Raw genomic sequence first — 13,213 nt, 5'->3', positions numbered from 1 at the left:
CTATTGATTTTAAAAAGCAATGATATAATAGCTGATCAAAAGACCGCCATTTAAATTATCGATGAACACCATGTGTTCCATCTTAGTTTTTTTTTATTTTACAAAACAGTACACATTGATGCTAATGAACAAGAGAAAAAATGATGTTGTTCTCCACCAATCTCTGTTTTTAAGGTCGAATGTGGTATCTCTATCCCTATAGTAATGAAATAAAATGCTCTCACTTTGACAAAGAACATGGACACTTCAAGAAGAGCTTCACACAGAGAAAGACAGAAGTCTTTGAAACTTCCAGGGAAACTATTCCTACTGATATAGAAGCAATACAAATTTAATTAAAAAGCAGTTTGCTTCTTCACCTATTGAGTCTTTGCAGGTAAAACCTCAGAGATATTTCTAGTCACATATATAATTCTGCACACTACCCTTTTAGTTTTGCAAAACTGCAATCCTAATTAGTTTCATCACAAAATACCCAGCAAATTTAGCCGGGAAGAAAAATAAAAAACTTAACTTAGAATTAATTCCTTCGTAATGTTAAAAGGATACTTACAATCTTCATCAAAAAATTTATACTGTATATGTTTCTTGAAGAACTCCTGAATACACGTGCAGATCTCTTCTTTTTGTTTAGAGATGTGTTCATAGTGTTGGGTGTAGTCCCGTTGTGAAATACCTGTCAGGGAAATCATTATAAAGTAATTTATCTCCTTTACAAAGCTCTACAGAGTGATACTTGGGATTACTGCCAAAACAAGCTTGTACATTTTGTACTACGATCATTTCAGGGATACTAGACATGACCGGAATGAATTCAGAATTATTTTACAAGGACAGTAGAAATGTTTTATTAAGACAGTAGTCCAGAGCTTGGCAACATTATTTTTGGACTATAATTCCCAAAATCCCCTGTACAATATGGCCCATAGTAATCTTTCCAAGCTCTGAGTGGCAACAATGTAGAGGCTATTTCTGTCCATCCAAGTTCCATTAAAAGTGGTCCAGAGGCATCAGTGAATTTAATTGCAGCCATTCTTATCTGAGCAGATCTGCCTCCTCTGGATATAGAAACTATTAAAGTTTACCCAACAGAAATCTATGTGGCTCAAAAAAAGCTTCATCTTTCAGCAGGGTTGCAAAAATGAAATTATTTTTGTCCCATCTGTCCTCCAAAAATCTCCAAATAGTAAATTAACCTAACTGGAGACAATGGAATTGGTTAGAATAAAAGACAGTGCTATCACCAAGTTATTATGTGCCTTCAAGTCTACACTGACTTATGACAGCCCTGTCATAGCTTTTTAATTGGCAAAATATATTCATAGGAGGTTTGCTGCTGTCTTCCTCTTAAGCCAAGAAAGTGTGACTTGCTCAAGATCACCAAGTGTATTTCTGTGGATGAGTGGAGGTTTGAACTCTGCCTCCTGGAGCCCCAATCCAACAATTAATCCACTACACCACAATGGTCTGGTATGACCATGTCCGTATCTAAATCTAGTATATTAGTGAAAGCATCACACTAGAGGGATCGGATAACTGCCTTGTTCTTTCATATCTCCCTTCGTTCAGGTGCATGGATGCAATTGCTTTTTACTCAGGGAAACAGTTAAACGCTATGGTTGTTACAAGTCCAAGCGCCACACTTTCACCAAATAATTACACAGAGGCAGTGAAGAATTATGGCTGCTACTTTTCCACGCTCACAATATAAGCTTCTGGGAGGGTAAAAACACTAACATTCTGCAGCAGCTGAATGTGTCCTTTGGAAACAACTATGGATCGCCACAGACAGCCAAGTACGTTCTAAATTAAAAAACTGCACTTGAGTGTCTACCAGAAAGTTTTAAAGTGAGAAATGTTTCAGACAATGTAAACAGTTTCCCTTTTTATTCTGCACCAATAGAGGTGAAAATGTACACCGCTGAAGACTTCAAATAAGATTGTTAAAAAAGTCTCCCCCCTGCAAATAAAGTTTATTGTGGGCCCTAAGACCTAAGGAACAAAGCAAGTTGAAACTGAACATTAAAACACCTGAATAGATGTATATCAGGTCTCAGATAATGCAGTACAATTAAACATAAATCCATCAACACCATGTGATCAAAATTGATATTAAGGTTACCAGGGTATTGCTGATGTCTGTATATTTTTGTTTGGCGTATTTCACTGTGAAGATCTTAGAGCATATTATATACAGAACAGTGGTGTACAGATGAAGTGACTGTAACTAGTTAGGAACAGAAGTAGCAAATCCAAAGGGATTAAGGCCAGATCATACTACTGAATATAATTTTGCATATGAAAGCCATTGTGCCTACTGTAGAAACACATAACAGCAAGCCTTAGTAACCATTACTAACAACCTCACCTATAAGTTTGTTTTCCTTCACAAAGCATCTGAATTCTGCCCCAGGAATCAATTCACACCATTTTCGGAGTACAAGCTATTAGAACAAAAACAGAGTAAGAAAGAAGGCTAGATAACTATTAATTAGCATAAAAGCACACATTTACAATATCAGCAGTACATACTTAAGGAATTATGGTTTTGAATAAATGGTTGCTGGAAACAAAGAAAAGCCTGCTTTAGTTCATGCAATTATCGCTGCAAACCAGCCAAGTTGCTGAAATGCTCTATGGGTGATAATATCACATATTTTGTTTTTTGGGTTTTTGTCTGTGAGAAACACTTAACTAATATGCAAATCTTTTCCCAGCCTCCTTAAGAATGTTAAAATTTGCCTTGTATGGGCGAGGGGGTAATTTCGTGATATTCCATTTAATCCAGCATTGTGTTTTAATACTCGTCAACCAGGTTGTCCTAGAAGTTCACACACAAGACATGATGGTCATCATGTCGGCTACTCCCTGTCCATCAGCAACAGCAGCAGATGCCATTCAGATGGACAGCAGCAACAATATAAAGGAGCAAACACTTTTACATGATAGGCAATGCACAGAATAAGGGGAGGTGCATTCTACACTGCTAAAAACACTCACACAAACTGTTTGCAAAAAACCAACAACAACCCATACACTTTAAACGGTCCAAGCTCTACCAAAGTAACAAGATAGTTGCTTCATCAGGGAGAGTTTATTCAAGGCAATGATGGTTAAATGGTCTTTTGTGTTTAGCTAATGGAGCACTAGATATCAATAGCACTATTTGGAGTAAATGAAAAGTAACATAAAAGAAGGTTTTTGGCCAGGACTCAAGAGGCTTGTTCTGCAGCCTCTTTGCGTACCCCAAACTCTACTCCTGAGAGATTGGAAACCCTCTAGAGCAGGTTTCTGGATGGCCCAAAGAGCTTTAGGATGGAGAAGAAGAAGGTCTGTTGCACTAGTGGGATTCAAGTCTTTCCTCTTACCTCATACTCAAAACTGGGGTCAGGGGAATCATCATTACAGTGGATAAAGCTGTAAGAGAAAACACCTACATTAATTTTCCGGCATTTGCTTATTTTTTAGGACAAGTATCATGAGCATCTAACATGAAAATCTTTCTAAGGCCATTCTGGAACATATTAACTGAGGAATGCAAGATTAAAACAAAGAACAGTGCAGTAATTGCACAAAGCAATGGACTGGATTTAAGAGTAACCCAGTTTAACATGGACTCCAATGAAATCAACGGATCTTAATTTCATATAACATCTGGTGCAACTGTCTATGTGTTTACTCACAAGTAAACCTCATTAAATTGAATGGGATTCACTCCCAGTTAGGTTTGGATAGCCTTAGCCTGGATTCAACCCAATAAGCTTGTCAGCAAATCATCAACAACAAAAAAAACCATTTCACACATGCCTTCCAAAGTATACAATCGGTATCAAAGGAGAGGAAGCTGTTTATTAGACAATTGTTCAGGAAGGAGCAAAGGCACAAGAGAAGCAGAAATCCCAGCTTATCCTCTTTACACTGTTCCCTTTTAGTGAGCTTATCTTCTTAATAAGAAGCTATTGGTATTGTTAGGTTTCAATTTTCTTCTACTTCTTTCCAATTTGGCAAGTGGCAATTATTTCATTCATCAACCAGCAGGACTATAGGCAGTTCTATAACTGCTAATATTTATACATGCTCTTTCAATTCTCCTTAGCATAGTAACAGTAACTGCTGCATTAAATTCTGTTCCTTTTAAATGAAATGGCATAAGAAGAATTTAGGTACTATTTCTAAGTCTAGCAGAATTATAACATTACTTACAATCAGAGTCTAGCAAGTACTAGAAAAGGACAGACTACTGAGAGTTAGAGAATGTGGCTGCACAGTAAATTCAAGGAGGAAGTGAAAAGGAAAAAAAGGAATGTATAAACAACAAGATGACCAGTGTGGCGTAGTGGTTTGAGTGTTGGACTATGACTCTGGAGACCAGGATTTGATTCTCTGCTTGGCCATAGAATATTATTTTATTTTTCTATGTTATATTTTATATTGATGCTGGTCTTTGACCATAATAAAGAATTTCATTTCATTCTCAGTTTGTCCACAGAAACCCACTAGGTGACTTCTGGCAAGTCATACATTCTCAGCCCCAGAAAACACCGTGATAGGTTCATCTTAGGGTTGCTGTAAGTCAGTAACGGCTTGAAGGTACACATCACTACCCACAACAACAACATAAAGAATGGAAAGACGATTGAATCACCAAGTAAGAATACAGATGTGTAGCCCAAACATGCAGAAATAGTGTAAGGAAAGCTAAAGCTTAAATGAACTGACACTAACTAGGGATGAAGAAAGCATCATGAAGAAGTTTTTCAAATACATTCTAAGCAAGAGAATGACCAAGAAAATGGTGGGACCACTGCTCAGCTAGGATGGTAAAATATTAATCGATCACAATGAAAAGGCAGAATTGCTCTTTACATATTTTGCTTCAGTTTTTCCACAAAAAGAGGCCTGTGTGCTTCCATGCCGCACCGTTTGGATGCATTGCATGAGAGACCTTGACAAGGAATCCAGATTACAAATCAAGATTGATAAGGAGTTTTTGTAGGAATCATCTAGTTAACCTAAATGAGTTCAAATCTGCAGGATCAGATGAATGCCAGGCAAAGATGCTGGTGAAATGTCAGGAAGAAACTCTTCTAGAACATGGCCACATAGCCCAAAAAACTCACAAAAAACTATAGACCTCCCCATCTTTCTAGGCCAATTGCCTAGAACTATCACTCTTACTGTCATGGTTCATATGATAGTCCCATATGTTAGTTCCATATGAGAAGAGCCAGTGGTCCCCCATACCTGCTCTATTTGCATTTGTCTGTGAATGAAAACTGAACACTTTCCTGTAAATGTTACCATCTAAACAAGATAATTAGGCTGTAATGTGGAAAAGGTATCAGTTTAAGGACAATTTAAATTATTCTATATTATCATTATCATTATTATTAAATTCCTAGTATTATTTTCTTAAGCAGAAGGTAACTGAGAAAGGTACTGAAGTTTGTTGATTTTGATTTGCAAATAGATATACATATACCAGCAATAGAGAACCTGTCCGTTTCTCCTACCCCCACCCGCTCCAGATGATGGACTATAACTCCCTTCATCCCTCACAAAACACAAGATGAAGAGTCCCAGTTTCCTATCCAGGCACAGATCAAAACCCAGACGTACTCAGTTTCAGTGTCACAGCTGTATCATATGCCTTCAGACTCCCATAGGGGTTGTAAAAAAAAATTGTGAAATTTCAAGTAGAAATAGGGAGACAAAACTCTATTTGAACTATTCATCATAAGGAATCCCCCAAGGAAAAGTTAAGTTTCTTTACTTAAAAAAAACTGCTGAAGTCTTGAATAACAGAGAATACTGTACATCCGTTAAGACAAAAATACTTTCTATGCCAGTTTGCCACTGCCATCTTCTGGCTAATAACAGGAGTGCAAACCAATGATACCTGGCTCATCCCCTAAAAATTCCTTCAAACAAAACAGACAGCAGAATGACACATCAGAGAAGAACTTTCCTCATCCACTTTGAATACAACTTCTTTAATTCATTCAGCCTTTTAATTTTGATTGCAGTTCAGGTTTTGTGAACATCTTTGTTCATGAAGCTTCTGAGCCTTTTGACACAAAAGGTCTAAGAATGTTCCGTTTTAACTCTTCTTCAGCACAGGAATGCCAAAAAAAAACTGGAAATACTCTTAGTTCATCTTATTCATGTGTTAACACTGGACAGCCAAACCTACCTCTAAAGTTTGGCAGTACTACAAGCCAAAATAAAATGGGTGTTTGAGGTGGCAAATGAGAAAGCAAGCAAATGCACAAGGGCAGAGTCTCAACCACAAATGCATAAATCACAAAAGAGCATATAAATACATAAACAAAAGGATATTAAAGAATATAATAATTATAAATGAAAATGGTACGTATTTACAGCCAATATGGTATGAAAATAATAGAAATATAAAAATACAGATCTAGATGGTGTTTTAGGGTGATGGACAAGATGCTGGAGCGAGTTGTGTCTCTGCTTTGTGCCTTCTAACCTTTTCTCAGGTTTTGTGGTGGACCAGAAGTCCCATCATCAATGAAGACAGATGAAATTTCCAATCCAGCAAATTTGGTATATGGAATGGGACGAAGTACTACCTTATGGTTCACTTCAGGCAGAAAAATGTTTTGTTCTAGCATTAAAACAGGATCCTAATCTGAGGATAAGAAGACCATTTCTCCACAGAAGAAGGCATGGTCACACCTGAACTCCAAACCATTACCCAGACCATCTTTTTAAGCTCCATGATGGATCGCAAGAGCAGAGCAGCAAAGTCTATTGTAGCAGACCATTGTCAAATAAAACTGAGTTGTATCTTTTTCCTTGGGCGGTTAGAATCTATGTTCCTGAGAACAGAATTTAATGTTCACATTCACCTGTCTTATATGTGGCCAGAGTGTGATTCCCCTGTTCAGAATTCCCTTAAACAAGGGGTTGGAATGAAGATATGAAATTTAATGTTCCACTATATGTTCTTGAATTGCAACTTTTAGCATTTGTCACTACAATCTATATTGGCTAGTGCTGCTGGAAATTGCTGTCCAACATCATCAAGAGGGCCACACAATTCAGTTCCCTCAACTGAGGTCTGAGGCTTATCAAACAAATATGTTTACTGCCTTAGACATGTCCAAGGACTGGCATATTCTATTTAACAGTACCTTTTTTGCAGCCTGCTCCTCCAAAAACCACCACCAGCATCAACTGCTCCTGGTTAGTAGCCAGCATTACTTGTTGCTGTCCCTTCACATGGGAGGGAACAATAGCTCAGTGACAGAGCAAATGCTTTGCATGCCCTGACTCACTCCCCAGCATTTCTAGTTAAAAGGTTCAACCAGTAGATACAAAAATCTCCTCTTGAAACACCGGAGAACCACTGACTCACACTGACACTGGAGACACTACAGGTCTTGATGGACAAACAGTCTGATTAGGTATAAAGGCAGCATCCTGTATTCACATGGCTCCAACCATTTCCCAGAAAAGTGTTTGTTTAGCATCTCTGGAACCTGATCCACTCAAATAGAACATGAGCAATTGTTCTCCAAGAGCTACCATGCACAAGAAATGCTTTTTTAAAAAAAAATCCAACACCTATTTATGTATGGAACTTATGTACACACTATAGTATATACTGTGTATTCAGTTTTCTTTATACTACATTGATATCTACGTATCTAGCCGAAGACTGATATAGCAAAATGATTCTTTACTTCAGTAGCAATGGTCAATATAACCAATAATCAAATAGCAATGGAAGAATAATGAGCCTATATCTGCTAATTTCCACTCCAGTTTTTGCAATTAGTGAAATTAGGTAATCTAGACATGTAAAATCATCACCCTCAATTTTCTATTAGGGTTGTGCTTCTTTGGAACTTTCTCCATTAATAGAGCCTTAAGGTGTCTTCCTGTTTTAAAAAAATCTATAAACTTGTTCAACTAATGGAATAAATAAATGCACCCAGTTTTTACTCGTTCAGCACTCTCTCTCCATGTGACAATTACATTTCTAATCTTCTTTTCCAGGGGCAATGGAACTTAATCAATATCTTAATTAATTAAGATAGCTTTATAATACAGCAGGTATATTTACTACAGATTGTGACTAGGCACGCTCATATGAATTTGAGTGGCTTCATGATACTCTGGTGGCATGGTGTTTCCATGCCACTGCAGCATCCTGAAGCCACCAAGGGGCTGTAGCAGGACAGGAAAAGGCAGCTTTTGCCATCTAAAAAAGGAGCGGATCTTTGCTATTCCTTTTTCAGACGGCTTCAAGGCAGATTGGGGCTGCAGTGTGTGGTTGCTGCCGCCCCTTCCATCTGTCTATGATGAGTTGATGGAATATATCCTGCCAGATTTTCAAAGAAACTCCAAAGTGAGGCCTCATGTTGTTGTTAACTTCTGTTGACTTTGACTTATGGTGATCCTGTGAATTAGACACTTCCAAATCCCTCTGTCTTCCACTGCCCTCCTCAGCTCTTGTAGATTCATGGCCATGTTTTCTCTGATTCAACCTATCCATCTGGAATGTAGTCTTCCTTTTTTCTCATTGCCCTCAATTCTATCAAGCATTATTGCATTTCTAGTGAATCCTTCTTATTATATGCCCAAAGTATGACAGTATCAGTTGGCTTCTAGGGAGAATTCAGGTTTGATTTGTGTAGAATTCATTGATTTGTCTTTTTAGCACTCCGTGACATCTGTAGAACTATTCTCCAGCACCTTCAGCTTTTTTCATTGTCCAGCTCACACCAATACACAGAAATGGGAAATAGGATGGCATGTACAATCATAACTTTAGTACTCAATGATATATCTTTATACTTGAGGATCTTGTCTAGTTCCTTCATAGATGCCCTCCCAAGTCCTAGTCTTCATCTGATTTCTTGACTGCAGTTTCTATTCTGATTAATGACTGAGCTGAGGTATGAAAAATCTTAAATTATTTCAATGTCTTTATTGTCTACTTTGAAAATTATATAAATAATCTGTGGTGATTACTTTTGTTTTTTTTAATATTTAGTCATAAACCCATCTTTGCACTTTCTTCATTGACTTTCTTCAGTAATTGTTCCAAATCTTTGCTACTTTCTGCTAGTAGTATGGTGTCATCTGTGTATTTTAATTTGTTGATGCTCCTTCCTCAGATTTTCACACATACTTCCTCCAAGTCTAATCCTGCTTTATGTATACGTTTAGCATACAAGTTAAACAATTATGGTGATAAAAAAACAGCCTTTTCTGACCTATTTGCCAATTGGGAAATATTTAGTCTCTCTGTATTCTGCTCTGATGGGAGCCTCTTGTCCTGAACAGTGAACCACAAAACTAAAAGCAGTTCAGGTAAGGAATGTATGTTTGTAGTTTGACCTCTTGACATAGATACAAATGTATCAGTAAAAATCAAGAAATAGAATCAAAACAGTAGATTAGGTATCTCGAAGATCAGTGTATGTGGGGTGTGCATGTGTGCATATGTGCACGCGTGCCTTCATGTCACCTGTTGACTTATGGTGACTCCATGAATTTTGTAGAGTTTTTTTTAAGGAAAGGAATACTCAAGAAGTGGTTTTGCCAGTTCCTCTGAAATATAGCTTACAGCACCTGGTACTCGTTGGAGGTCTCACATCCAAGTACTAACCAGAACTGACCCTGCTTAGCTTCCAAGATCACACAGGACCTGGTGCTTTTAAGGCAAAATTATGAAATAATACTATGAAGCAGACATCTGCCAGATAGGCACTATGAAACTAGGATTCTACCACTACCATGTGGGGTTTCACAGAGGCACCTGGATTGTAGATATATAAAACTTGTCCTGTATGAAGGAAGTATATTCATTGCAGGATAAAGCATTATTTAGTAGGTGATAATTAAGAACTGTCTAAAGGTGAGTGACACACCATGTTAGAAGTTAAATGTGTATACAAACACTTCAGAAGAGAGAAAGGGCACACAGTTGTCTTGCTGGAAACCCAAGACTATGCTTTGTTTATCAAATCTGGTAAGAGAGGTTGTTATACTTGTATGAAAATATATTTTTGTTATGCTATGATTGTAACTTAGTATTCTAAGTATTATTTTATAGTGCAAAATAGGACATGATGGCACTGGTCCTCATCTGTTGAATTTTTTCTTGCACCTGGTATTCAGAAATACAGTCTGCCCTCTTCTTACGCGGGGGATCCGTTCCGGTCCCCTCCGCGTAAGGCGAATTCTGCCTATGCTCAAGCCCCATTGGAAACAATGGGGCTCGTGTGCACGCGCCCATTCAATTGAATGGGATGAGCTGCCCCTTCCATCCTGCATGCGCCCCGCAGCTTAAGCGCGTATGATGCGGGCGCACTGTATACTAAAAACATAAAAAGAGACACATTATATCAGACCAAAGTCTAATCTAATCCAGCAGTTTCCAGTGACGATATATGATGTGTTTGGAGGAAGACATAAGTGGAACAGCACTCCCATACATGTTTTCTCCCAACAAGTGATACACAGAGCCACTTGTGTTACTGAAGGAAATACATATCCATCATTTTCATAGCTACTGAGAGCATTATCCTATATGATTGCCCACTCCTTTTCAAAGCCATCAAAATTTCCAACTGTCGCTAGACACTGAAGTGCTACTTCTGAAAGCTCAATTTGGCTATCGTGGCCAATTTTACATCTAACTGTGGCGATTAAAATGTGCATGTTCACCTTGGATAATGAAAAGTGAGAGATGAAAACAATTCAACTGAGAGAAGAGACAAGGGAATTAAAGAAACTCGGTTTATGATTATGAGGGAACGGGGGGAAAGTGTAGAAATCGGGGAGAGGAAGAAAAAACGTACCCTGAATTGGAGGGGCGTCAGGAGGGAGAGCCTGCTATGAGGGAAAAAAGAGGATAGTAGAGACAGCTTTGGAAAGTGGGAATTGTATGTGAAGGCATTTATCAACCAACTATTGGCTGCAGGCCTCTGGTAGCTTTTAATTAAGTGACTTCTTTGAAGTTATGGTTCAACTCTAGATAGCTCTACTGAGACAATACTGCTAAGAGAGATTAATTACCTCTAATGGCTCATTAGAGAGAGCAAAGCTGCAGAGAGATAAACAAAAGAATAAATCTAACTGGCAAAAATTCTCATTGCGCCACAAAAACAACATAAAATCCAAATTTGAAGTTCATGCAATGATCCAAGTTTTCAGAACCGGAAGGAAATCTGAAAACTGAGTAAGAAAATGCCCCACGCCAAGATGGCACCTAATTGCCCTTTCAAAATAAGATTGCCTGTTACATTTATACTTACGGTTGAGTGAAATCTCGAGTAATGAAATCTGAACTCTTGAAAAGTAGAAAGATGTCACTGAGGCATTTGCATTTCAGTGAGCTATTCAGTGCTATCCAGTAGGCATCCTAAAGCAAAAGATTACTTCAGTCAAATGACATGTTCCATACTGGCATTACAGTGCTGCGGAAAAACACTGAGATGTTGGTCTGAGCATAATATTGGATTCGAATGGGAATCTTTTACATTAGAAGAAGCTCTTAAGCACCACTATTCATGAAATATTACCTTGCCATTAGACAGACTGAGCTGGCTGCCAAAAGGAGAAATTTTGGGGTGTCATGAAAAGGCAGCAACCTGTTTGTTATTCAGTTTCCAACATTGTAAAGATCTTATGGGATTCTATACCTTTTAAGCCAATGGCATTTAATAGTGTTTGATTCTATGCACCCACAATGTTTTGCTCTGTCTTAGGCAGCAAAATGTCATATAATGCCAGTTGATCTAAATATCTAATACAACCCATTTTTGCTTTTTTTAACCCATCATGAAGAGCTAATTGACATACAATCAGTACTTTTACAGCTATATGCTCTTCCTGATAATTAAGGTCCACTGAAGTCAGTGGGGTCCTCAAGGAAGTGAGCACTGGACTCCAATTTCAAAGCCAAAATGTATACAGTTTCTTTACAGTTGAGGGTGTAGCCAACATCATATTTGGAAACTGTACTTTGTACACATTTTAACTCTCCCGTCAAGGACACCATTGGAGCCCCTCTTAAAAAATGGGGACTCTTGTGAGATTTACTGCTCATGTGCCAGAAGAACCTGCTTTTGAATAATATACTCCCTGAATTGGTTGAACTGTGTATATGTGAAGAGAGCGCATTTGCTGCTCTGTTTCAGGCAGAAAAAATGTATTGGACTGGCCTTAACAAATTCTAACTTAAAGAGAGAGACTCAGCTGACAAAGAGTAATCGGTCACTGTGGGTCAGCCATTGATCCTCCTTCCCAACCATTACAGAATGTGATGTGGTTAACAGCAAAACAGGTACTGAAATGCCTCCAACTTGTCATAAGTACCAGGGGAAGGAAGCTCCTCTCTTTCTTTTTTTAAATTATTATTATTAAAATACAGCAATGATATTTTACATCAAGTTGATAGTTTATAAATATACAACCAAACTCAATACCTCCTACCTTCTGAGAGCTGGAGCTAAACTAAAATCAAATTGTCCTTCACTCCCATCACATCTTTTTCGTCCTCTACCTATAAAGGAGAACTCCTGTCTAGCATTTTATACCTCTTCCTGGTTCTTCTGTAATTTGTTTTGGATAATCTAAACATCTTTTAACTTGGTTGAGATAGCTCTGGCAATATCTCTTTCTAAGCACACTGATAACTTAAAGTCAAATGCTTAAAAATAATTTAAACATCAAAAACTAATGTATATATATATCTTCCCATCCTTGATTAAATTGAAGGTTTCAAGTCTCTAATCTACTGAAAGTTTCCAGTCTCTAATAAAGGCAGATGTTATTCCCTATTTTAGTAGACAGGTCAACTTGTCCATTTTGGCCAGATCATACAACTTCAGAAGCCAATCATCAGAAGATAAGCTCCTTCTTTTCCTCTGAATTACAGTAGAGTCTCAGTTATCCGAGTCTCGGTCATCCGACATTCCAGATTAACCGACCCTCAGATAACCTGTGGGCGTGGCTGTGGGCCTTTCCGCACACACAGACACGCCCCCAAACAGACGGCTTGCTTCCCTTTGGCTTAAAGGGAGCTCCATGGAGCTCCCTTCAAGCCGAGAGAAACCAAGCCTCTGAGGAGAGGACTGTGGCCTTGGCACAGCCCCCTCCCCGGCGGGTTGCTTCCCCTTGGCTTGAAGGGAGCTCCGTGGAGCTCCCTTCAAGCCGAAGGAAACCCAGA

At 38.3% G+C, this 13,213-nt stretch overlaps 1 protein-coding gene across 3 annotated transcripts in view; it reads right to left on the bottom strand.

Moving 5' to 3' along the window:
* The window catches only part of CDC123 (cell division cycle 123), a 42,294-nt gene that overhangs the window by 19,987 nt on the left and 9,094 nt on the right, over positions 1-13,213 (bottom strand). For all 3 annotated transcript variants that reach the window (XM_042467403.1, XM_042467402.1, XM_042467404.1), the window contains exons 7-10: positions 11,298-11,404; positions 3,369-3,417; positions 2,369-2,444; positions 554-676 (exon numbers count right to left, since the gene is read on the bottom strand). In XM_042467403.1, the coding sequence (XP_042323337.1) occupies positions 554-676; positions 2,369-2,444; positions 3,369-3,417; positions 11,298-11,404 (355 nt within the window). The remainder of the gene's footprint in view (positions 1-553; positions 677-2,368; positions 2,445-3,368; positions 3,418-11,297; positions 11,405-13,213) is intronic.

The sequence above is a fragment of the Sceloporus undulatus genome, chromosome 5 (assembly GCF_019175285.1).
Source record: "Sceloporus undulatus isolate JIND9_A2432 ecotype Alabama chromosome 5, SceUnd_v1.1, whole genome shotgun sequence".
NCBI classification, from domain to species: domain Eukaryota; kingdom Metazoa; phylum Chordata; class Lepidosauria; order Squamata; family Phrynosomatidae; genus Sceloporus; species Sceloporus undulatus.
The sequence above is the reverse complement of the archived record's forward strand: the minus strand, read 5'-3'. Positions and strand labels throughout refer to the sequence as shown.